Source organism: Elgaria multicarinata, chromosome 14, assembly GCF_023053635.1.
Source record: "Elgaria multicarinata webbii isolate HBS135686 ecotype San Diego chromosome 14, rElgMul1.1.pri, whole genome shotgun sequence".
Lineage (NCBI taxonomy): Eukaryota > Metazoa > Chordata > Lepidosauria > Squamata > Anguidae > Elgaria > Elgaria multicarinata.
This window is the reverse complement of record NC_086184.1, coordinates 4343072-4366155: the sequence shown is the minus strand read 5'-3', so window position 1 is coordinate 4366155 and position 23084 is coordinate 4343072. Positions and strand designations below refer to the sequence as shown.

Below are 23084 nucleotides of genomic sequence, written 5' to 3'. Positions count from 1 at the left end.
TAATATTAAGGGTCATAGGAGGTCACTGTGGCATGGGGACTCGGTGATCTTCCAGGGCCCTGGATCTTGCACCATGCGCTGTGACACAGGCATCACTGCCTCTCTCTCTCACACACACACACACAGACACACACACTTTCCCCATCTCTGCTCTATGACTCACTGTGCTACAGCTGTTACTGCCAAACGTGTCCGATCACGCACAGATGCAATGCAGCAATTCAGCCTTATTTAAAACAACCCCTTTTTGACAGGCGGAGGGGAACCCACCCAGCAACATAACTCAAAACAATCCAGTGGGGGGCTATAGGGAACAACCCAGTCCTGGCCCTTGCTTCTCAGTCAGCTTCCTCCGCTTCAGATTCGCTCCAGGGTTCTGCCGGCAGCTTGGCCAAAGAGCAGCAAATGCACCGGACTCCTTGAGATGGGGCCAGTTTCCAAGGCAGCAGAGGCAGATGTTCCTTGCTGCCGCAGTCAGCGTTCTCCTGCCAAGAGAGCTTCGGTCAGTCCCAGCTGGCATGTTCAGGGCCGGCTCCTAAGGAGAGGAGGTGCCATGGGATCTCTCGCCTAGCATGCGCCAAAAGAGGGCACTGCTGCATCAGCATCAGCTGTCTCACACACTGCAAAGAGACCCAGAAGACACACTGGCAGAACCTGGGCTTCTGGGGGCCGAGACCTGGCTCTGAATCAATCCCCCAGAATCCTGAGTCTCCGTTAGTGCCAACGGGTTTTTTCTCAGCTTCGTTGCTGTGCAGGGTGAGTTTGCAGCTGGGGAGGGAAGGGTTAACTCTCCCCTCTCCACATGCAGCAATGTATGCAAATCTCTCCCTGCATGGCAATAAAGCTTAAGCGGGGTGGGGGGGATTTTTCCATTGGTTTGGGGTGATCTGAGGCAGCCTGAAAATTACCCAAACGTATCCTTGATGAACCCAAAACTTTTTCAGACAATTAGGCACAGAAATAAGGCCGGGTGATGACAGAGATAACGCTGCTGGCCTCACACCTCTTTTTCACACGGAGCAAAAGATCTGAACTAAGTTTGCACATGTACAAGCGTTTGTGCGAGCTCTGCTTTACCCCAGTGTTTACTTAGCACGTTTATTTAGCATGAATGCGCACAGCCGCTCTTCACATCTTTGAGTCAATAAAGGTAGGCCCAGAGATTAACAGCTGTGATCAACCCCAACGCTTTCCTCTTTGTGCATCGATCCTATATGGATTTGTTACATGGAAAGTGTTTCCTGGCTCCAGGAAAAGGTTATTCAATATCCATGTTCTATCTGTGGTCCTGCCTCAGCGACGGCCATGTTCGCACATGCAAGTCGCGCACCAAGTGACAGTCAATACCTTTGCAAAAGCATCCCAGTTGGAATTTCCCAGTTTTGCCATCCTTTTCCATACATGGAGCCACATGTCTAAAATCTGAACGTAACAACTTTACTGCAGGCAAATGCATTTATTACCTAGACATATGATCTGCAGTCCAACTCTCATATGGAATAAGAGTAGGCTGCAGCTGATCGCAATTTGCCGCTCTCTGCATCTTCTGCCACTCCGTTTATGGAATGGCTTGCTGGGAAAGATTCGTCAATTTTGTCAACTTAACAGACTTCCAGAATTTAAGAAAGCCATAAAGACTTACCTCTTCCGGCAGGTCTACCCAGCTGAATTTTAAGATGTTTTTTTGTAATGGTGTGCGGCTTTTAACGATGCACTGGTTTTAAATGTTTGAATTAGTTTTATGTATTTTATGTTTTTATTTGTGTTGTACCCCGCCTCGATCCAGAAGGAGAGGCAGGTAACAAATAAATATATTATTATGTATCCAAGCAGTATCCATGCAGTTGCCTAGGTCTCATGCATATGCGACAGAAAACATGTCAGGTCATCTTTCATCAAGACTATTTCTGCTGCTGTACCTGAGCAATTCTAAACAACCGCTAATAAAAAGTTTGAGTAAGGGATCCTCAGTGGTTGAATGAAATAATGTATATTTGGCAATTCAGCAGCCAATCTGATAACGCTTCACCCCAGAGATTTTGCCAAGGAGACATCCCCGTGCCAAATAAAGAGATGTTCGCAATGTGCATCTTTTTAAAATGCAACTTTTAATTTAGCTAATTTAGGTTTTGCATTTTATGAATAGCCAGAGGATTCACACATCCTCTGACCCATTTCCCCCCCATCGAGTGCAATTCTGCATATCACCCTACAAGAAGACAACAGCCGGACTTTTAACCTTTGCTAGTTCACCTACACAGAAAGCAAATACAAAAAGAATAAACGTTTCAAGTAAACCAGACATTTATTAAGATTCTTGCTCAATGAGGGGGGGGTGTTTCCCCATATACAGAAGCAGCAAGACCACATGGAGATGACGGAATCATTTCAGAATTTCAAGCGAGAACAGGAGTGGCAATCTCTGGAGTGCTTTTATTTTTTCCATTCGTTCTTGTCGTAGTCCCACTTCGCCGCAAAGCCTTGAACTGGGTTCATCCTCAAATCCAGCATTCTTTTGGTCTGCATGGCCTTCCACTCGTCCGTGAAAGTGTGAGGGATCGGCCCAAGAACTGCAAATTGAGAAGCACGTTAAGAGAAATCACAACACTAACTATCACTGTGCACCCAATCTCCCTTTAAGCCAGAAATCATAGAATCATAGAATCATAGAATAGCAGAGTTGGAAGGGGCCTACAAGGCCATCGAGTCCAACCCCCTGCTCAATGCAGGAATCCACCCTAAAGCATCCCTGACAGATGCTTGTCCAGCTGCCTCTTGAAGGCCTCTAGTGTGGGAGAGCCCACAACCTCCCTAGGTAACTGATTCCATTGTCGCACTGCTCTAACAGTCAGGAAGTTTTTCCTGATGTCCAGCTGGAATCTGGCTTCCTTTAACTTGAGCCCGTTATTCCGTGTCCTGCACTCTGGGAGGATCGAGAAGAGATCCTGGCCCTCCTCTGTGTGACAACCTTTTAAGTATTTGAAGAGTGCTCTCATGTCTCCCCTCAATCTTCTCTTCTCCAGGCTAAACAGGCCCAGTTCTTTCAGTCTCTCTTCATAGGGCTTTGTTTCCAGACCCCTGATCATCCTGATCATCAGAAGAATTTGTCTGTACCCAGAGGGCACAGATACTAAAATGTCACCAACACCCATTTTGAGTAGCCTACTTTACAACAAAGTGCAAACAGGCTGCCACAGAAACATGAAAAAATACTTTAATTACCCAAGTATAACAAAGACACACTTCACTATCTGAAGAGTCAGCTGTTGGCACAACACATCTGCAAGTGAAACCCAAAAATGTTTTCCAATAGTCTTTCATGCTACTCTTGCAAATTCCTTACTTCCACCATTTGTGCCCAGGCCAATCAGGCATGGCTGAAACAGCTGAACATTTTTTTTAATTATTATTCTAATGTCTACGCTATAAGGACATTCATGCTCATTACACTGCTCCAATTTTCACAAAATTTCCAAGCAGATCTGATAAGTTTTATTTCTCCCTCTTTCTTTCAGACTCTTCCAGTGAATTCACTCTCAAGGCTGCACAATTCTGCATCTGGGCACGCTCTATCAGGAATCAGATGATAAAAACCCCATTAGAATTCATTTTAACATCAGCTGATACCAGTAGATACTGTCACTGAAGTTAGCACTGATTGAATTTTCTACTCTGTGTATATTTTTGCATTTGCAGTTTGCAGTTATATTTATAACTGCTACTCGACTTCATATATTGTACTTTTAGTGGCTGGTCATTGACCATAACAAAATATGTTACCCAGGACAAGCACATGCCCCCCCCCGACCCTCTACTTACCCTTGGGACCAGTGTGACAGATTATGGGGGGGGGGGGGGGGGGAACACAAACATCCCTCGTTGGAAGGACTTTGCTGGTGCTGCCCTGACAATACATATGACTCTTCGGAAGCAGGCTAAAACTTTTTTGTTCCAGCAGGCCTTTGGAGAATAATCTGGCCCTCCATCTATGTCAAGGTCTTATAATTTTGTTGTGTATTTTAAATGTTTATGGTTTTGTTCCCCCCCACACACACACACACGTAAATTTTAAACTTTGTAAGGCTGCCTTGAGGCCCAGCATTGGGCAAAAGGCGGGATGATGATGATGATGATGATGATAATAATGATAATAATAATAATAATAATAGCCAATTACTTACCATATGCCCTGTGCCAGATGATTACAAAGCCAGTGAAGCCAATGACGAACAACACCCCACCTAGAACAGTCTTCCATTCGGCCGATCCCTTGTTCATTTCTGCAAAGCTTTCATGGAATTTGATGCGGTACACTGGGGGTGGGGGAAGAGAAATGAAAAGAAAAGAAAGCAATTACACGCCCACCTCTTTTCCTAATGGTTCAAGAAATACAGCAGCATGATTCAAGGTACGCAATCATGTATTTATGTATTCGGATCCTTTCCCTGCCTGTCTGCTCTTTTTCCACTCAGCTCCTTCGCTATACTCACATCCAACCTTCTCGTCCACAGAAAGAGCACTCCACGACGCCTTCTCCTTTTCCTTCAGGGCCTTCTGCTCAGAGGAGAGGATTTTTGTATATGCAACCTCAGGCAAAGGAATAGTTTGTTGGTCAAAATAGGCCGGCATAGAGTAATCCTCCGCTTTCGCAACTCCTGATCGGGACGAAAACAAAAAAGACAAAACCTCACGTGAATACAATACTAGGAAGCTTGGAGCATCATTAGCGAAATACAGGTACTGGAGCAAAGGTGAAAGCACAGGAGCGCACACCAGGCCCGAAGTCCAACCCCCACCCTCGTGGAGAATCAGTCCAGGCTTTCAGGAGTCCACAGATGGCCACGCCCCCTTCCCGGGTCCCTCCCCCTTCCCCCCAACCACCAATGAATGAATAAGTTTATTACGGTATGACAACCAGCAGTCCAATCAAACACCATACAATTTAACACATTTAACACATTACATTACAGATGTGGTACGTGAATATTATTACTGTCTCGCCATCTTACGGCGTGAGATGGCTGCAGCACAAAATCTTGCCACTTTTACAGTAACTTGAGTGTTCATGCCTGAGAAAAGATAATCTAAACACACTTTGTCCGTTCTACCTGGGAATTTTTTTATAAGTGGAGTTATTAAGGAGACTCTGAGGTCTTTATACAGGTAGCAGTAAAGTAAAACATGAGCTATTGTCTCAACATCCCCTGACCCACATGGACATTGCCGTTCACTGTAAGGGATTTTTTTAAATCTACCCTCCAGCAATGCTGAAGGTAGAACATTAAATCTGGCTAACGTAAAAACCCTAACCCTAACCCTAACCCCAACCGCCAATGTTTTAGCCATTTCCCTGGATTTGTGCAATTTTCCCCACTGTTCCAGAATGTTGAAATAAACCATTTTTGTGCACCGCCCAGAGAGCTTCGGCTATTGGGTGGTATAGAAATGCAATAAATAAATAAATGCCTCTCCTAAGGCTTGTCTACCGACAATAACAGCTTTAAGCTAGAACAGGTGAGTATTTTTTGTATTTTGGCCCCGTCCATTTTGACTTCAGCCCCCGCCCACCCTGAGAGCTTCTCCAAAATGGATTTTGGGCCCTGAGCAAAAAGAGGTTCCACACCCCTACGCTAATAATTCTGCCTGGACATATTTGGATAAAATGAGGCTAAGGGGAGACCTGATAGAGGTGTATAAAATTTTGCATGGCGTGGAGAATGGGGATAGAGAGACAGCACATAGTTGAACTATGGAATTCACTACCACAAGATGTAGTGATGGTCGTGGCTTTAAAAGGGGGTTGGATAAATTCCTGGAGGGTAAGGCTATTGATGGCTACTAGCCTTGATGGCTATGTGCTACCTCCAGTATCCAAGGCAGTAAGCCTGTGTGCACCAGTTGCTGGGGAACATGGGTGGGAGGGTGCTGTTGCACCATGTTCTGCCTTGTTGGTCCCTGGCCGATGGCTGGTTGGCCGCTGTGTGAACAGAGTGCTGGACTAGATGGACCCTTGGTCTGATCCAGCAGGGCTCTTCTTATGTTCCTAATAAAGGCGTAAGACATGCTGCCAAAAAAAAAAAGAACCAGTCTCCTTAGCGCAAGCTGGTTCTTCAAACCGAAAGAAGACAGCAGGACCCGCGAGAGGAAAAAAAGTTAGTTACATCTGAAAGCAAGAGGCCATTGCGATTTAGCAGACAAAAGGCCTAAAACAGGCAGGAAGACAAATCAATACTGCCCTCAGCCATGACATTCTCTGGACAGACACGGGCAAGTCACTACCATTTTAGAGAGCTATTACGACAGAAGATTATAGAACACTTTTAATGTTGAAATAACTAGACAGATGAAACAGTTTAGGATAACCAAGCTAAGGTGACTGAGCAGCTAACTTACCATGCCCATGGGCTCTTACACAGACTGAAGTGGAAATGGCCCGTTTGCCAAGAAGGCTAAATGCCCTAGAAGCCAACATCCTGAAAGAGAAAAAGATAGGACATTATTCATCAAGAGTTGCTGCGAATCCAGCAAGTGAAATTTGCCTCCTGAGTTACACGTGTTGTTTGTTGTTTCTTGCAAAATATGATGCCAAAGTCTCACAGCACGACTGATTTTCTAGCAAACCAAAACATAGTTCATAGTACAATTAAGAAGCAATGGACTAGTTCCAAAATCAGCAACCCTATTTCCCAAATGCCCTTAGATAGAAAACCACTGCACCTTTCCACATTTTTTTTTAAACCCATTCTTAAATCGAACTACAACTTTTTACCACTGCTAGGTAATAAAAGTACTTCTTCCTTCACCCTGGAAAGCAGGGGCGCTTTTAGTCAAGGATGCAGAACATGCGGCCTTCCAGATATTGTTGGGACTGCAACTCCCATAATCCTTCACCACTGGCTACGCTGGCCGGGGCTGATGGGAGCTGAAGTCCAAAAACATCCGGAGGGCCACATATTCCCCACCGCTGCTTCAAACTAAGCTTATTACTTACAGTCCAAACCTGACCCCCTCCAAGGTCACAAAAGGGCTGCCACTGCCTGTATGTTGCCTTTCCGCCTCCAGAGGCATTGGACTACAACCCCCATCATCCCCAGCCACGTTGGGACAGCACCAAATTGAGAGGAAGGCTGCCCCTAAACTACTGCAGGCGCCCCCCCCAAGCCCAGCACCCTCCAGATGCATCAACTACAATTCCCATCATCCCCAGCACCTGCTGGCTGTGGGTGATGGGAGTTGTAGTCCAACCCGCCCATCCTGGCTGGCAGTGATGGGAACTGCAGTCGGTGGTTGGGGATGATGGGGACGGTAGTCCAACACATCTGGAGGGCGTGGCTGAGTTGGGGCAACTCCCTGCTTCGCCCCCCTCATCCCTGGGCCAGGATGCTCCTCCTCCCGCCGTTTCCAAGGAAACGGAGGCCTGGCTCTCACCTGCCACCATCAAACCCGGGACTCGCTCGTGTCCTCTAAGAGCGGAGATCGAGGACGGGAAAGGAGAGGAGGAGAAAGACCAAGGAAGCGGAAACGCAAAGCACGACGGGAGAGCGGCGGACCCAGGGCCGGGCGGAAGTGCCTGAAGTCAGGCTGCCAGCACCGCAAAGCACCACGGGATAGGGAAGCCGGCGGCCCCACAGATGTAAGAAAATTCTAGAGTCACACGCTCCGTTATCTCGATAGGGGACTTCCGGGTTTGCCCTGGAAAGAGCGTTTTTGTTGTTGTTTTAAATGGATACTGTTGTTTTTATACTGTTTTAATGTTTTTTTAAAATTTTGGTATACTTTTAATGTTTACTGTTTTTAATTCTTGTAAACCGCCCAGAGAGCTTTGGCTGTGGGGCGGTATATAAGTGTGATTAAATAAATAAATGAATAAAAAAATAAAAATTTTCGCTCATTCCTTCTCCCCTTGCGGGAGGAAACGAGTGATGCTCATAGAAGGAAAGGAAAGGAAAAGAACCTCTCGTGCAAGCACGGAGTCATTACTGACTCTTGGAGGGATGCCAGCTTTCACTGACGTTTTCTTGGCAGGCCTTATAGCAGGGTGGTTTGCCGTTGCCTTCCCTGGCCGTGATTACCTTTCCCCCAGCTAGCTGGGTACTCATTTTACCGACCTCGGGAGGATGGAAGGCTGAGTCGACCTGAGCCGGCTGCCTGAAACCAGCTTCCACTGGGATCGAACTCAGGCCGTGGGGAGAGTTTCAGCTGCGCTGCAGCCCATCGATTTCATTAATTTATTTGTGTATTTTATGGTACTTCCACCTTTAATCAATTAAAATGGATTTACATAATAGAACAATACTTTGAAAATTAGCAATTTTAGGAAGACCTAGGTCTAAATAGGCATAGGTAGGGTGGCCCTATGGAAAGGAGGACAGGGCTCCTGTAGCTTTAACAGTTGCATAGAAAAGGGAATTTCAGCAGGTGTCATTTGTATATATGGAGAACCTGGTGAAATTCCCTCTTCATCACCACAGTTAAAGTGCAGGAGCTATACTAGAGTGACCAGATTTAAAAGAGGGCAGGGCACCTGCAGCTTTATCTGTTGTGATAAAGAGGGAATTTCACCAGGTTCTCCATATATACAAATGACACCTGCTGAAACTCCCTTTTCAATACAACTGTTAAAGAGCCAGGAGCCCTGTCCTCCTTTCCATAGGGTCACCCTAGGCATAGGGTTGCTGGCTGGGGCCATGCTGGGAGCTGGAAGCAATGGCGACTTCTGCCTTGAGGGGGAGGGGTGTATTGAGCAAGGGGTTGGACTAGATGGCCTTAGAGGACCCTTCCGACTCTGCTGTTCTATGATTCTCCCCATTACAGCTCTACTCACAGCGCAGTCCTATGTGTGTCTACTCTACTCAAGAGGGAGGAGGAGGAGAATGAAGATGGCGCGAGTGGAGATGTCAAAAAACACCAGGCCGTTCTGTTTGTAGACAACGAAACTGTAGCTCTAAACCTTACGCCTCTCTATGGTTATTGGTTCGCCGCGGGGCACGACGGGACGTCAGGAAGGCGGAACCAGCCAGCCGCGGAGCGGATGCAACCATAGATGCCAGGGTAGAGCGGCGCTCTTTCCCCGTGTTGGGACCCCGGGCGTTTCGCGACGCTTTTCTCCCTTTACGGCGGCGGCGGGCGCTGCTTGACGGCAGCCCCGCGGAGCCGGAAGCAGCGGCGGCCTTGGTTTTGGCGGCGGCCTTGGTGGTGAGCGGAGGAGCCGAGGCCGGCCGGCGCTGCCCCAGCCGAGCGGGGCCCATGAGGCGGCTGTGCTGACGGAGGCGAGCCGGGCTGGGCCGAGATGAAGCTGAGCACGCAGGCCTACTGCAAGATGGTGCTCCACGGCGCCAAGTACCCGCACTGCGCCGTCAACGGGCTCTTGGTGGCCGAGAAGCAGCCGCAGCAACAGCACCACCGAGGCCGGGAGCGGGAGTCGCCTCAGCCGCCGCCGCCGCCGCCGCCTCACGCGCTCTTCGTGGACTGCGTCCCGCTTTTCCACGGCTGCCTCGCCCTGGCGCCCATGCTCGAGGTGGCCCTCACGCTGGTGAGTGGGCTGGAGAGGCCGGGCCAGGGGGTGGGGAGAGGGAGGGAGGGAGGGAGGGGGAGAGGAAGAGGGGAGGGAGGGAGAAGGAGGGGGAGAGGAAGAGGGGAGGGTGACGGAGAGGAAGGGGAGAGGGAGAAGGAAGGGGGAGAGAGAATGGGGAAGAGGGAGAAGGACGGGGAGAGAAAGAGGGGAGGGAGAGGGTGATGGAGAGAGGGAGAAGGAAGGGGGAGAGAAAATGGGGAAAGGGGAGAAGGAGGGGAGGGGGATGGAGAGGAAGGGGGAGAGGGGGAGAGAGAATGGGGAAGAGGGAGAAGGGTGGGGAGGGAGATGGAGAGGGGTGGGGGGAGAAAGAGAGTGACGGGGAGAAGGAGGGGGAGAGAAAAAGAAAGGGGGAGGGAGGAGGGAGAAAGGAAGGGGAGGGTGATGGAAAGGGAGGGAGGGAGGGGAGAGAGAATGGGGAAGAGGGGGAGAGAAATTGAAGGAGAGGGGGAAGAGAGAGGGTGATGGAGAGAAAGGGAGAATGAAGGAGGAGGATGGAGAGGGGGGAAGAAGGAGGGTGATAGAAATCCCCCAACTTCCTCCTAGGAAACTGCCCCCACCCACGCACCCCTCAGCTCGTTTGAGTTTTTAGCTAGGACTTGCCCTTGCTAAAGGAGATCTCCTTGTGTCCGCGTAGGGCTGCCTCTGCTCCAGGATTAATGGGGAGAGGTAAAAATAACAGCAAAGAGTCTTGCAGCACCTTAAAGATTAAAGATAGTATCCAGGGATCATCCTACTTGGAGTAGACCTGTTGAAATGAATTGGACTCGAAGTTCGCTATGGATCTACACTAAGTAGAGCTAATGTTGGATATTATCCTAACAAATTTATCCTGGCAGAAGCTTTCGCAGACAGCTGGGTATAGGATGTGCTGCTTTAATCCACTGCTTTTATGTTTCTTGGGTGGCTAAGTTAGGAAACGAAATGCAGGACTAGGTGTGTCCTTATAAAGCATTAAACAAATTCATGGCAGATAGTTCTGCTGATGGCCATGTGGCCTGAACCAGATCTGTGTTCATAGGCAGTACAGCTCACCTTTTCTGTTACTGGGGACAGGCAAGGAGAGCTGTAGCCTCTGTGCTTGGAAACTTTTCAGAAAACATCTGGGTGGACTATACAGACAATGTACAGGTGCAGTTTTAGGCTTTAGGGGCCTGGGCTAAGAGAAGTATCCTGGTGAGTCATAGAAAAAAGCAGCTGGGTGGTTGGGGGCCCCTGATGGTACCTGGCTTTTTCCTTGTGTTGTGCCTTTAAAACATTTGTGAATGGAAAGGAAATTGAGCAATGAGCAGTAAAGGGTCTCATTTGTCAGTCTTTTGTCCAAAACATCTGGAGGGCACAAGGTTTGGGCACAAACTGAAACAGAGGATGTGTAGATACTGTTTATGTCGAAATGAGCTAAAAAAGAAACAAAACCCTTTACTGTCGGATCAGTCTTTTGTGGTTTTTAAGATTGCATTCCTAAATATGCGTACCTGAGAGAAACTCTCATTGAAGTCAGTGGGATGTGCTTCTCAGTAAGCATGAGTAGGATGGAGCTGCACAGGCAGGCATGTCTCAGGAATGCTTTAGGCATATCTTGTTTAGAGGCAGATGAGTACATCAGAGAGCTGCTGAGGAACAGTGGCTAAGAGACTGAACTAAGATTCAGGAAGGAGCAGAAGTATCAGTAGCCGCTAGTCCAGGATCAGAGGAAGTTTATCTGTAGGCACCAGTTGGGGCAGGTGGTTGTAGTTATGTCCTGCTTGTGTGTCCCTGGCTGACAGCCACGGTGTTAACAGAATGCTTGACTGGATGGACCCTTGGTCTGATTTAACATGATTGTTCTTATATTCTTATGAAGTCCCTGGTTTGAATTTCTTCTCAGCTATAAATGCTTTCTCAGGTTTAGCCCCACCTCACCTCCACCTTCCGTAAAATAGGGATAATAGTACCAATTTACTCTACAGGGCTATTGTAAGGATTGCTACAAGATAATGTGTGAAATGCACACATTAAAGCTTTATATGTGATTATTTATTCCTGTCTGATATTTTCAGGCAAGCCTTTACAAGATGACTTATAACAAAATGTTAGAAGTGATACAGCAGTGGTTCCCAAAAAAGTGTAATAAAAAAGCATCGCATAAAATTATAATAAAGGGCCAGCAATAAAAAGCTTGACATAACTAAAAACAAATGTTTTAGGGCCTGCTTAAAGGCTGCAAGAATTAAGATCCCTAGGGAGAGAATTCCATAAGTGCCAACTGCTGAAAAAGCCCTGTCCTTTAACTTAATAAATGTGCTGTGTTGCTGGTAATAGTATATTAAATCAGATGGTCAACTTCAGGCCTGTCATACCTCCATGTTATGTGTTAATAGCTTCTCACATCATCTAGTATAGAGATAGTGCGGTGTCCAAAATTAGTACACCTGTACCTTTTGATTGTGGTGTAGAAGAGGAAAGTTCAGCAGGTACTCTGGACACTTCAGAAAGAGATAGCAAGTATCGTGTTAGCCCTGACTTTTTCAAGGTGGAAATATTTGCAGAGCCAGGTTGTGGCTTTAGCTTGCAATTGAAAGGGAGGAAAAAGAAGTAACACAGAACTTGTGAAATGCTGCAAGTCCTCATGCAAACTAATTATGGAGGGATTGGATTCACTCATTTTAAGCCAATTTGGAAATAGCCAAAGTTCAGTCAATTAGTAAATCAGCATCGCTTGCAAATCAGAATGCATGGCAGCTTTGAAAGACTTAATCAGGGATAGTGCAATATATCTTAGAGGGCGAGGTGCTTATCCATATTTATGTAACTTTTTTCTTTCTTTTTTTGCTGCTTTGCAGCTTTCGAGGCAGTGGTCAGATTTGCCAGCTTATTTGCCGATTGACAGTAGAAGGACTTAATTTACTAGAAGATTAAATGTGTATTTGATTCTGTGTCCAGCAGTCCTGTGTACTGGTCCAATCCACATCCATAAAGCACATCTCTGAAAGAAAAGAACAACGCAATAGAGATATTGCAAGGAAGTGTGGAAAATAGAAGATATTCATTCTGCCCAAGAGAGGGTCCTTGCACATGCCTTTTTTTGGTTACTGGTGCTGTCTCCAATGGTCACCTATCTTGGCATCCACCAGGCTTCCTCCCCTCTTGACTTTTATTTTAAGATGTAAAAAGAAATTATTTTGTTTTTAACTGGGAGGTAGCACACGGTGAAGCAATATATAGCTCTCCAGTACCATCTTTATCTTGGTTCAAAAGAGTGGTTTTGTGCTTCAGAGTTCAGCCCTCATCTCTGCCTTGTACTTTGGTTTTGGGGCAAATTGCTTTTCTTTTAGACTCATCAGTTTGACTTCTGTGAAATGAGTGTTTTGTAACTGGCCAATGCCCACCATACCAGTCATTTTTATCAACAGGCAAGCCCTCGTCCATGGCCGCCGTTTAGTGAGAGCACTCATAACACACACTCAAAATTTTAAATATGCCCACCAGTCAGAGGAGGTCACTGCCTAGATGTGAGATGCGTAAGGAGTTGCTTTGTTAAGGAGAAAGGCAGAGTAATCATAGAGTTTGGAATGGCAAGTTCTTGTTACAGGGCAAAATGTTCCACACACCTAACTTCCCACACGCATACTAATGGGTGTATACAATTTAGATCACAATGTACCAACCAACAAGGCGAATCCGATGACTAAAACATGTGAGCCGAACAAGTATACCAAAGGAAAAGACTTTAAAAAATGAAACCCTACATACACACCCCAGGGGACATTAAGCCAAAATTATTAATAGTTGGTCACCTCTGGTGGGCCAAACTGGCTCAGGCCACCAAGCACAGAACTTGGTTAAAGCTGTCTGTGCATGCACAAAGTCCACAAATGATCAATTAGGGAAGCGGCAAATGGGCTAGTAACTCTTGAGTTTATTTGCGAAGGATAATCTGAGAACTCCTCCATGCTTAAATCCAGTTGCAAAGCTAACAAATGGTGCCTGTCGAAGGCTTCCACATGTGAGAAGTGAGGTGTGCCCGTAACCAACATAAAATTCCTTTCCTTCCATGAAAATACCAAAGTGACCCTTGTCAAGTTTCTTATTGAATTCTGCAGCATTTAAAAGCAAACTGTTGTTGGCAAACTAAAGAAAAAACAGTCTTTCTCTTTTCTTCTCTTTCCCATTCCTAGTTAAATAGACGCTGAGTTTGCTATAGAGTGGCAAGCGAAAGGATTCCGATTAACTTCTTAATGTTTACGACGAACAAGAATGTCTTATCCGGGTGCATAGTCTTAGTTAAAAGATCTCAACTTGCTGGCAATAAAAATGGCATCTATAAACCCTAGAAATGGAGGTTACAATTGCAATGGCAGTTGTCTCTTTAACTACAACAATGGCAGCGAATGGCAATTTAATGAAACACATAAATCCATGTCATTCCTTTAGAAGAGATTATTTGTGTAGCTGTGTTCTGCTTTTAGACAGTTTAATTCAGTGCTGTAATTATTCTACTAACCATGAGATTGATGTGTTTCGGGGGAAGCTGGAGTTCAGCATCCAAAACCCCTCTGGAATCCACTTTATTTTTATTTATTTATTTAGGATAACTAGTTCAGAGCAAACAAAATACAATTGCTAGCTGCTTTCTCCACCTCCCTGAATCACTGGATTATCTTAATCGGATACTCTTACTGTGAGTAATAAATACGGTAGATTCAACCACTGAAACGGGGCCAAAATCTGAAGGTGGGTGAATGTGCATCATTCCATATCATGCCTCCTAACACCCAGCACGACTTTGTCCCTTTAATTCTCGCTGGGTATTTTAACAAAAGCTTTGTGGCAGATTAGATGATACATTAGGATAAAATGAAGTGAGTTTTATGTAAATACCTTCACTAATTGAAGTGACTGGTACTGGGTTGCGGGGGGGGGGGGGGAAGGAACGGGACCACCACAAATTCTATACTTTACGTCCAGTTAAGATCTTGAGATATCAGCCTTCCTTTGAACCCCATGTCCCTGGTTGCCAGCAAGCCAGTTTGGATGTAGACCAACTCAAGTGGGGCTAACGGCCAGTCTTCTCAGCCCTCCCCTTCCCGAGAAATTTACTGAAACAGCCACAGGAGGAGCAGGGGGCGTGAGGGATTCCCTCTGCTTCTACCTATCCATCTCTTTTTCTCCAGTCATGCCAACCCCCCTCTCCCCTGGGTCTGACCTTTCACGTCCACACTGGGTTGCCCACAAACAGAGGCAGTACTTGAACTCAAGATCTGCATCTGCTACACTGATAGTAAAATATATAGAGGTGACTTTTTATGGCATCTTATTTATTTATTACATTTTTATAGCCGAAGCTCTCTGGGCGGTTCACAGAAATTGAAAACATGGAAAGCATAATAAAACAGCCAACAGTCTAAAAACACGAATACAAAATACAATATAAAAAGCACAACCAGGATAAAACCACACAGCAGAAGTTGATATAGATTAAAGTACGGAATTAAAACAGCACAGTTTAAATTTAAGTTAAATTAGGTGTTAAAATACTGAGAAAATAAGAAGGTCTTCAGCTGGCGACAGAAGGAGTACAGTGTAGGCGCGCCAGGCGGACCTCTCTAGGGAGCTCGTTCCACAGCTGGGGTGCCACAGCAGAGAAGGCCCTCCTCCTGGTAGCCACCTGCCTCACTTTCTTTGGCACAGTGATCAGAGAGAGGGAGTCTTGAATGATCTGAAGTTGGGAGTCTTGGATTTCTCCCACATCTGCTACGGAGTGGGCTGGTTTGTATGACACAACAGCCCCACTCTGTGTTATTTAAATAGTGGCTGCACGTGCTGCATCCTCGCCATGGGTTATTTAACTCACTGTGAGGCTGTGGCATATGCAGCCACCATTTTGCTTGCATATCCAGCCCCCACTCAAGGGTTGTCATGTTGTGCAGACCCAGCAATCGTTGTTTGGATAGAATATGCGCTGCTGCTCATTCTGGGTTAAATAACCCATGATGGCCCAATGGTGTCATGTGATCCAGGCCACTGTGTGTGGCCTTTGACCACCTAGTTCAACTTAAGTTCCCATGTCTGTAAAATGGAAATAGCTCTGGCTTGTCTCACTGGTTGTTGTTGACTAACAAAGTAAAAAAAAATTAAGAACTTATGCAAATACAAAGTCTAGTATAGCAATAGAAGTGTTTCATGTGACTGATTTAAGCCACAGTGGGATGCAATTGTATGGGCGGCCTATTTGAATATTCAGGTTTAGGCTGTGGTTTGTGTTGTGCAAACCCAGGAGGGAGGGGTTGTGCGAGGTTTAAACAATCTTCGCATAACCCAGCAACAGACCGTGCTGCAGCAGCCAGGTGTTGAATATGCAGACCCCGCCCAACAAGTGTCACAGCCTACCATGGCTTAAATCAGCCACATTGGGGTGTTTTGATCATGCGAACTGGCAACAGCTGTTAGAGGAAGGGAAGTTTGTCTACGTTGTAATAGGGCATCGAGTGGTCATCTGAGTCCAGTTGCTCACTAGTTTAGAGTGACCATATGAAAAAGAGGACCGGGCTCCTTTATCTTTAACAGTTGTATTGAAAAGGGGATTTCAGCAGATGTCATTTGTATATATGGAGAACCTGGTGAAATTTCCTCTTCATCCCAACAGTTAAAGCTGCAGGTGCCCTGCCCTCTTTTAAATCTGGTCACTCTAGTATAGCTCCTGCAGCTTTAACTGTTGTGATGAAGAGGGAATTTCACCAGATTCTCGATATATACAAAGGACACCTGCTGCAATTCCCTTTTCCATGCAACTGTTAAAGATACAGGAGCCCTGTCCTCCTTTTCATAGGGTCACCCTACACTAGTTGTTCTCACTGTATAATTTAATCCAGCGCTGTGATGACTTTGGACTGCTTACGGATGTTTTACGATGTCCTCTTTTTCAGATTGATTCGTGGTGCAAAGAGAACAGCTATGTAATAGCTGGATACTACCAAGCTAATGAGCGTGTGAAGGATGCCAGGTGTGTTGCTGCAACCATTTTGCTTAAGCCTTGTTGACTGCCTATTGCGGGTGAACGGAGTGAGAGGGAATGGGCAATGCCCTATTTCTCTTTCCCCCCCCCCATTACGTGATAAGAGAAATATCTCCTCTTGAGCACATATTAAAGACAGATCTCTTGGGGGAGTCACCTTTCTCTTTAAGTTTAGTCTCATTAATATACCATAGCCTTGTTTGGCAGATCGTGAATGGTCATGCCTCAATTTTCTTATTTCATTCCGATCGATGTGAATTTTAGCAAAACCCTTATTTATTTATTTATTTATTTATTTATTTATTACACTTATAATAACCAGGGCTCTCTGGGCGGTTTACAGAAATTCTAAAATTGAGGTAAAAACAAGTATACAAAATTTAAAACTCTAAAACACAGAACATACACACATAAAGCATTAAAAACCGATTAAAAACTAAACATGTGGGTAACTAGGATGTGCCGCCATATGCCTGGGCAAAGAGGAAAGTCTTAACCCGGCGCCGGAAAGATAGCAGCGTTGGCGCCAGGCGAGCCTCATCAGGGAGATCATTCCACAGTCTGGGGGCCACCACTGAAAAGGCCCTGTCCCTTGTGGCCACACTCCGAGCCTCTCTCGGAGTAGGCACCCGGAGGAGGACCTTAGATGTTGAACGTTGTGACCGGGTATATTCACGTCGGGAGAGGCGTTCCGTCAGGTATTGTGGTCTTATGAGTAATTTGCCCTTCTTTTGCAGCCCAAACCAGGTCGCTGAAAAAGTTGCCTCTAGGATTGCTGAAGGTTTCCACGACCCGGCCCTCATAATGGTATATACTCTTCTCCCACCTCCTTTTCCCCTTTTAATGTTTACTTCATGGCTCTGGCTAATTCCATCCATCGCTTGGAGCATTTTTGAATGTTAGAAAAGTTCTTTGCAGGTGTTTTATGCAGCCCTGGCTTACCAACATGAAGGTTATGTCATACCCTAAACCACAACTCTTGCCAGAAAGTCCTGTGGTTCCCTGAAGCTTTTTGTGGGTCTTCCATTATTATTTTTATTTATATTAAAATAAAGTAATGACCTAGAATATGGTTTGGGAGCTGGATACCTCAAGGACCACCTGCTTCTACATTTTATTTATTGTATTCATTACTAAATATATTATTTAACTTCCCTTAATTCTTGAAGATACACTAAGGGTGGTGTTCAAAATTATGATCAAAATTGTCATACAGTATACCCAATAAAATTAATAAAACCAGAGAAGGACAACAAATACAGGAAACATATCATCTCCCACTAATGGTCTGGAAAGAGCTGTTCTATTGAAACCTGTGCTGCCATTTTCGCCCTCTTCGGGTTTTATTTTTGTTTTCGTTTTGCAATTTCGACCAAGAAAACCTGTCCTCGCTTTCTGTTCTGCCTCAGGTGGACAATACTAAATTTACAATGGAATGCATAGAACCGACGGTTCATGTGTACGAGCATCACGAAAACAAATGGAGATGCAAGGACCCGCATTTGTGAGTATTCTTGGGACAGACCTTTCATGTAGGAAGATTTATTTCATTCTTTATTTCTTCAAGGGGTTTATATCTGGCTCTTCATCAAAATCCTGCTCTCAGCGACCTACAGAAATGAATAATCAGACAGACACCAAGAAAGGGAATGAGAAGGAGAAGGGTTTTTCATTTTTAAAGTGTGATGGTGATGCTTGAGCCGGTTGCCAAGATGGATAGGAATATATCAGTTGAATGGGTTTGTGCTGCATCTATAGTCCATCTGAGCTAGGTTGTTGCTTTTTCGCCTCTCTTCTGCAATTTCTCTTCTTTTGGATTCAAGCCTAATTTTTCTGTCTCCCATCTCCTCAGGGCAAGATGTTGTCAGACGCCCTTTTCCAGGCAGTTGGGGGAGAAGGAGTCACCACTGGGAGCTAGATAGCGGTAGCTCACCAAGCATAAGCAGCATTTACATTTTCATAAAATCATAGAATAGCAGAGTTGGAAGGGGCCTACAAGGCCATCGAGTCCAACCCCCTGCTCAATGCAGGAATCCACCCTAAAGCATCTCTGACAGATGGTTGTCCAGCTGCCTCTTGAATGCCTCTAGTGTGGGAGAGCCCACAACCTCCCTAGGTCACTGGTTCCATTGTCGTACTGCTCTAACAGTCAGGAAGTTTTTCCTGATGTCCAGCTGGAATCGGGCTTCCTTGAACTTGAGCCCGTTATTCCGTGTCCTGCACTCGGGAGGATCGAGAAGAGATCCTGGCCCTCCTCTGTGTGACAACCTTTTAAGTATTTGAAGAGTGCTATCACGTCTCCCCTCAACCTTCTCTTCTCCAGGCTAAACATGCCCAGTTCTTTCATTCTCTCTTCATAGGGCTTTGTTTTTATACATGATTTTCCCTTCCAAGTGGATGCCAAGGAGACTGACTCTAAGTACAAAGCAATAGTCACAAAAATAGCAAAATCACAATTGAATGAACACAAAACAATATATATCTAAACAATAAATACAGCGGTTCAGTACCATGCCAAATTCGTAATGACGAATCAACTAAAAAAGATAGAAGAACATTTCAGTAACCTAATAAATATCTACAGCAACCTAACTCATCCAATAATATATCGTCACAATAAAGCAGACCAGCAGCAGAAGGATATGTGGAAATTACCAAAAGGAAGAGTTAGATATTGGGTGGGAAGAGGAAGGAGGTTTGAGATGCGGAACAGCAAAAATAGCATCTTGTTCCATTGCAGCAGTTCGGCATCATCTTGGAAAGGTGTCTGTCTCCAGTGCTTTTCACACAGGTCCTGCACAGTGCTTGCCTGAGCCTGTGAGCTGGCTTAACTATCATTTCTCTTCCGCAAGGCATTGGACTCATTCAAATGCAGCACTGAGTTGTGGTTTAGCATTACATGAGCAAGCTTCAGGCTTAAGTGCTGCCCCCTCCCCTCTCCTCCTCCAATGTGGCCTCAGAGATCTAAAGCTTGTGCTTCCATTTTTCTATTATCTGCTGCTTAGCATTATGCCTAAACCCGAAACTGTAGTTAATCTTAATTATGTTTTTTTAAAAAACAAGCCAGCCTCAGAAAACCAAGATTTCAAATTGCCTTGTTTCAGTAACAATAGTTAGGGTTTAACTACAGTTTACCCAACTGGGAGTCATTAAAAACGGAACCAAAAGCTTCCAATCTCTCTTCTAGCCATAGCAGAGGAGGGGAGAGTGAGCGAGGCCAAGGTTCAGCCAGGTTCATTCACAGAACACTAAACCATAGTTCTAACATTGCAACTAAATGCGGCCGATGAGTAAATTGTAGTTTTGTGAGGGGCACTCTAGCAGAATTTTCAGACACCGACCACTCTTTTGTAATTCCCTGGGTTAATCAAGGCTAGTTTTTGCTGAAGCGATTTAAAAAGCATAGCTGAGTCTCCGCTTGCCGTTATACGCCGAGCTTATAGGTTTTCTTTTGCTCTCACTCAAGCAGGCTTGGTGGCTGGTTCCTCTTGAGGAACGTTAATTCTCTTATTTTTCCCACTTCCTAGTGATTACTGTGAAGACTGGTCAGAAGCCCAGAGGATCTCCGCCTCGCTTTTGGACAGCCGTACCTATGAAACGCTAGTGGATTTTGATAATCACTTGGATGATATCCGAAACGATTGGACAAACCCAGAGATTAATAAAGCTGTCCTACACCTCTGTTAGAGAGGTTCCCACTGACTTGACTTGCTGGCATTTCCACTGTGCTGAAAAAAAAAGGAGGAAAGGGCGTGGGGCAGGAATAATGATTTTTTTTGAATGTAAATGAAGTACTAATGGTTCCTTCAGGTGGAAAGCCAATGAGTGAGGCGCATCACTGGGAAAAGGATGTGTTGCTATGCAGTCAAATCTTTTTAATGAGAATCCTCGGGTTATCACCCCTAGTTTGCAGCCTCCTCTGTGAACTCCCCTAACTGTTCATCATAACGTGTCGCTGTAACTCTCCGGCCAGGAACTAGATCTGCTTGTCCAACTTATTCATATTAAAAAGTTTTGACTACCTTTTTGTAACCTTTAGAGAGTAATTTTTAAACAAAAGATTTATGAAATATCTTTCAGAGTTAATCGCTAGTTTTATTTTTTAAAAATCGAATCTAAACTATTAGTGGAAATTATGTGACCAGTTTGAGAGCCGTCGTTCTAAGTGCTAGCGGTTGGCTGTTGTGTGCCACTGTACTTATTGCACAAGGAAAAACATAATTGCTTGACAAGCAACATCTGCCCCAGATGCTACCAAGTTTCCTAGTTGTTCTGGGAGCGCTGCAATTTTTTTTTTTGCCTACCAGACTCAGATGTTATGTGTCCGTTTGGTTTCACTTTGAATGGTTTTGCCCATTCCTTGGTTTTAATGTGTCATCGAACGGTCAACAAAACCCAATGAATCTTGGGTTCAGTTCTTGGGATTCGTTTTGTAAGAGTGCTTCTCTTTTACCCTGTGGCTGAAAAAAACACCACTTGTAACTTCTTCCATGCTTAATGATTGTACAAATCCACGTCCATTTGGCAAGAGAGGTTACAACCATGGATTTCGGATCCTGACATTCTACGGGCTGTGTTCAGGCATGAGCTTACACTCCCTCTTCACCTTGGGTTCACACACTCCCTCTTCACCTTCTCCCTTCCTCCATATGTGAAGGAGGGGAGGAGACTGGAAGCTACCGTTCCTGGTACGACAAAGCATAGCTTGCTATTTTGTCCAAACCTTGCCAAACTATTCATTGGCATTCTGGTTTGCACAAACCATAGTTTGCCAGCTTCAGACAAAAAGCAATCTGGTTTGTTGCAAACCTGGAATGGAATGTTTTAATCTTCTCCCCTCTCACATGGAAAAAGGAGGAAGGGAACAGGTGGGTCAGAAGAATACATTTGTCTAAGCTGCGTTGGAATTGTTAAGTGTTGCACACAAATACAGCTGTAGGTCTCTTATGGATGGTGCTCCTGTTCGTTAACATCCTGTGTCTCTTGCAAACAGTCTTTATAAAGTGAGTTTCAAACACTTTGAATTGGTACTGAGCCAACTTTGTCGGTTCAAAATAGGCTTGTCATGTAATAGTCTAGTGTAAAGGAATCTTAAAAACATTAGTACTGCTTACCTGTGTACCTTTAGTTTTTATTCCTTCATTTTTTTTAAAGATTACCACTTACTGAAGGTTTGGCATCTTCTTCTTTGTCCTTGTTTTATATGTATTCTGTCTTTTCTACTCCTATGGACCCTGTATTGGCTTTAACCTTTATTTATAGCATATTCTAAATTTTAAGCAGTAACAGTTCCGAGTTTTTGTGTTGGAAGAAACCTATTTAGCCGACTCCCTGTGCTTTCTTGCTTTTCCCCATCTTGAAAATAAAACTGATGAAACATGCCTTGCTTTTGGAATATGACTTACGATTCTGAGTATGTTGGCAATTGTTAGTTGACTTTAACTTCTAATTGTTTACCACGGAGGAATTCACGTTCTGAAGATTGGAGTTTTGTGCTGTTTTGGAAGGCAGAGCATAGCCTTGCATACAAATGCATTTTGATCTGAGGCCGCTGCTTTTAAAATCCTTGATGTCTGAAAACACAGTGTTCGTATTGGTTGAACCTTGGGCCAGCTTGCAGTTGGCTGGGCTAACCTGAATCTTTATGTAATGATTTGGGGTTCTCTAGTAATGCCAAATGATGAGTATATGTTTGAGTGTATATAGGAGACTTTTATGGAGTGATAATTCATAGTTCATTGTAAATCAGAAAACACTCTCCAGATATGAGATTTTGCTTGGCCTGCTTTTAACTAACAGCTTACCAGCAAAGCTGTTTGTTAAATTTGTTTGTTGGAAAAGAACAGACAGCACCTCTGAGTCTAAGTGTGAATTGCAAGATAGGGCACTCAGTTGAGTACAAGGCAAACGCTCCAGGGCCTTACCCCTTCTCTGTTTTTTAAACCAGAATAACAGCACCTTTATGCTGTGTTGCTTGTATGACTCCCCACTCAATATATGGAAATACTAGCTAGCAAATTTCACAACACTCCCAGTTCCAAACAAGTCCTTTCCAAATATTCAGGCTAGCCTTTCCCAAGCTGGGGAACTCTGATTTAGACTGTGTTCCCTTGAGCGAAGGAAAACAGTATTGCATGTTCTGGCAGTGACTACTGAAAGGAAGTTGCAATCTGAGCTTCTTGTTGCTTGCACCAAGTCATGGAGTGAAAATATCTCCGGGCAGGAGGTTGCCGGCCTCTTCTTGTATATGAAAGTTTTCTGGAAAGCGTTGATATATGCAAGACACCAGTAAAAATCATTCAGGATTGACCGCTTTTAAAAGAATATTCTATCAGTTTATTCGTTGTTTTATGTCTTCAGTAAAAGCGATTAAAGTATGGTAGGATGTAGACAGACAGGAGTGAAAAATGAATCATTGAATCCAGAAGAAAATATATATTTTGTGGCATTTATATACTCTGTTCCCTACATATAAGTGGCACTCAGAGTGTTTTTTCAGCCAATGATATTTGATAAAAT

General features: G+C 44.8%; 2 protein-coding genes across 2 annotated transcripts; one reads left to right on the top strand and one right to left on the bottom strand.

Moving 5' to 3' along the window:
• Positions 1-2286: 2286 nt before the first annotated feature.
• LOC134408573 (cytochrome c oxidase subunit 4 isoform 1, mitochondrial) lies at positions 2287-7524 on the bottom strand. The gene is made up of 5 exons (XM_063140896.1): positions 7429-7524; positions 6394-6473; positions 4491-4655; positions 4182-4313; positions 2287-2570 (listed from the first exon to the last, which is right to left on the bottom strand). The coding sequence occupies exons 2-5, from the start codon at positions 6470-6472 to the stop codon at positions 2434-2436; spliced, it is 513 nt and encodes a 170-aa protein (XP_062996966.1). The 5' UTR covers position 6473; positions 7429-7524; the 3' UTR covers positions 2287-2433.
• A 1620-nt stretch (positions 7525-9144) lies between these two features.
• EMC8 (ER membrane protein complex subunit 8) lies at positions 9145-21945 on the top strand. The gene is made up of 5 exons (XM_063141078.1): positions 9145-9532; positions 16477-16553; positions 17303-17372; positions 17975-18069; positions 20093-21945. Exons 1-5 carry the CDS (start codon positions 9290-9292, stop codon positions 20250-20252), a joined length of 645 nt encoding a protein of 214 aa, XP_062997148.1. The 5' UTR covers positions 9145-9289; the 3' UTR covers positions 20253-21945.
• Positions 21946-23084: the final 1139 nt, after the last annotated feature.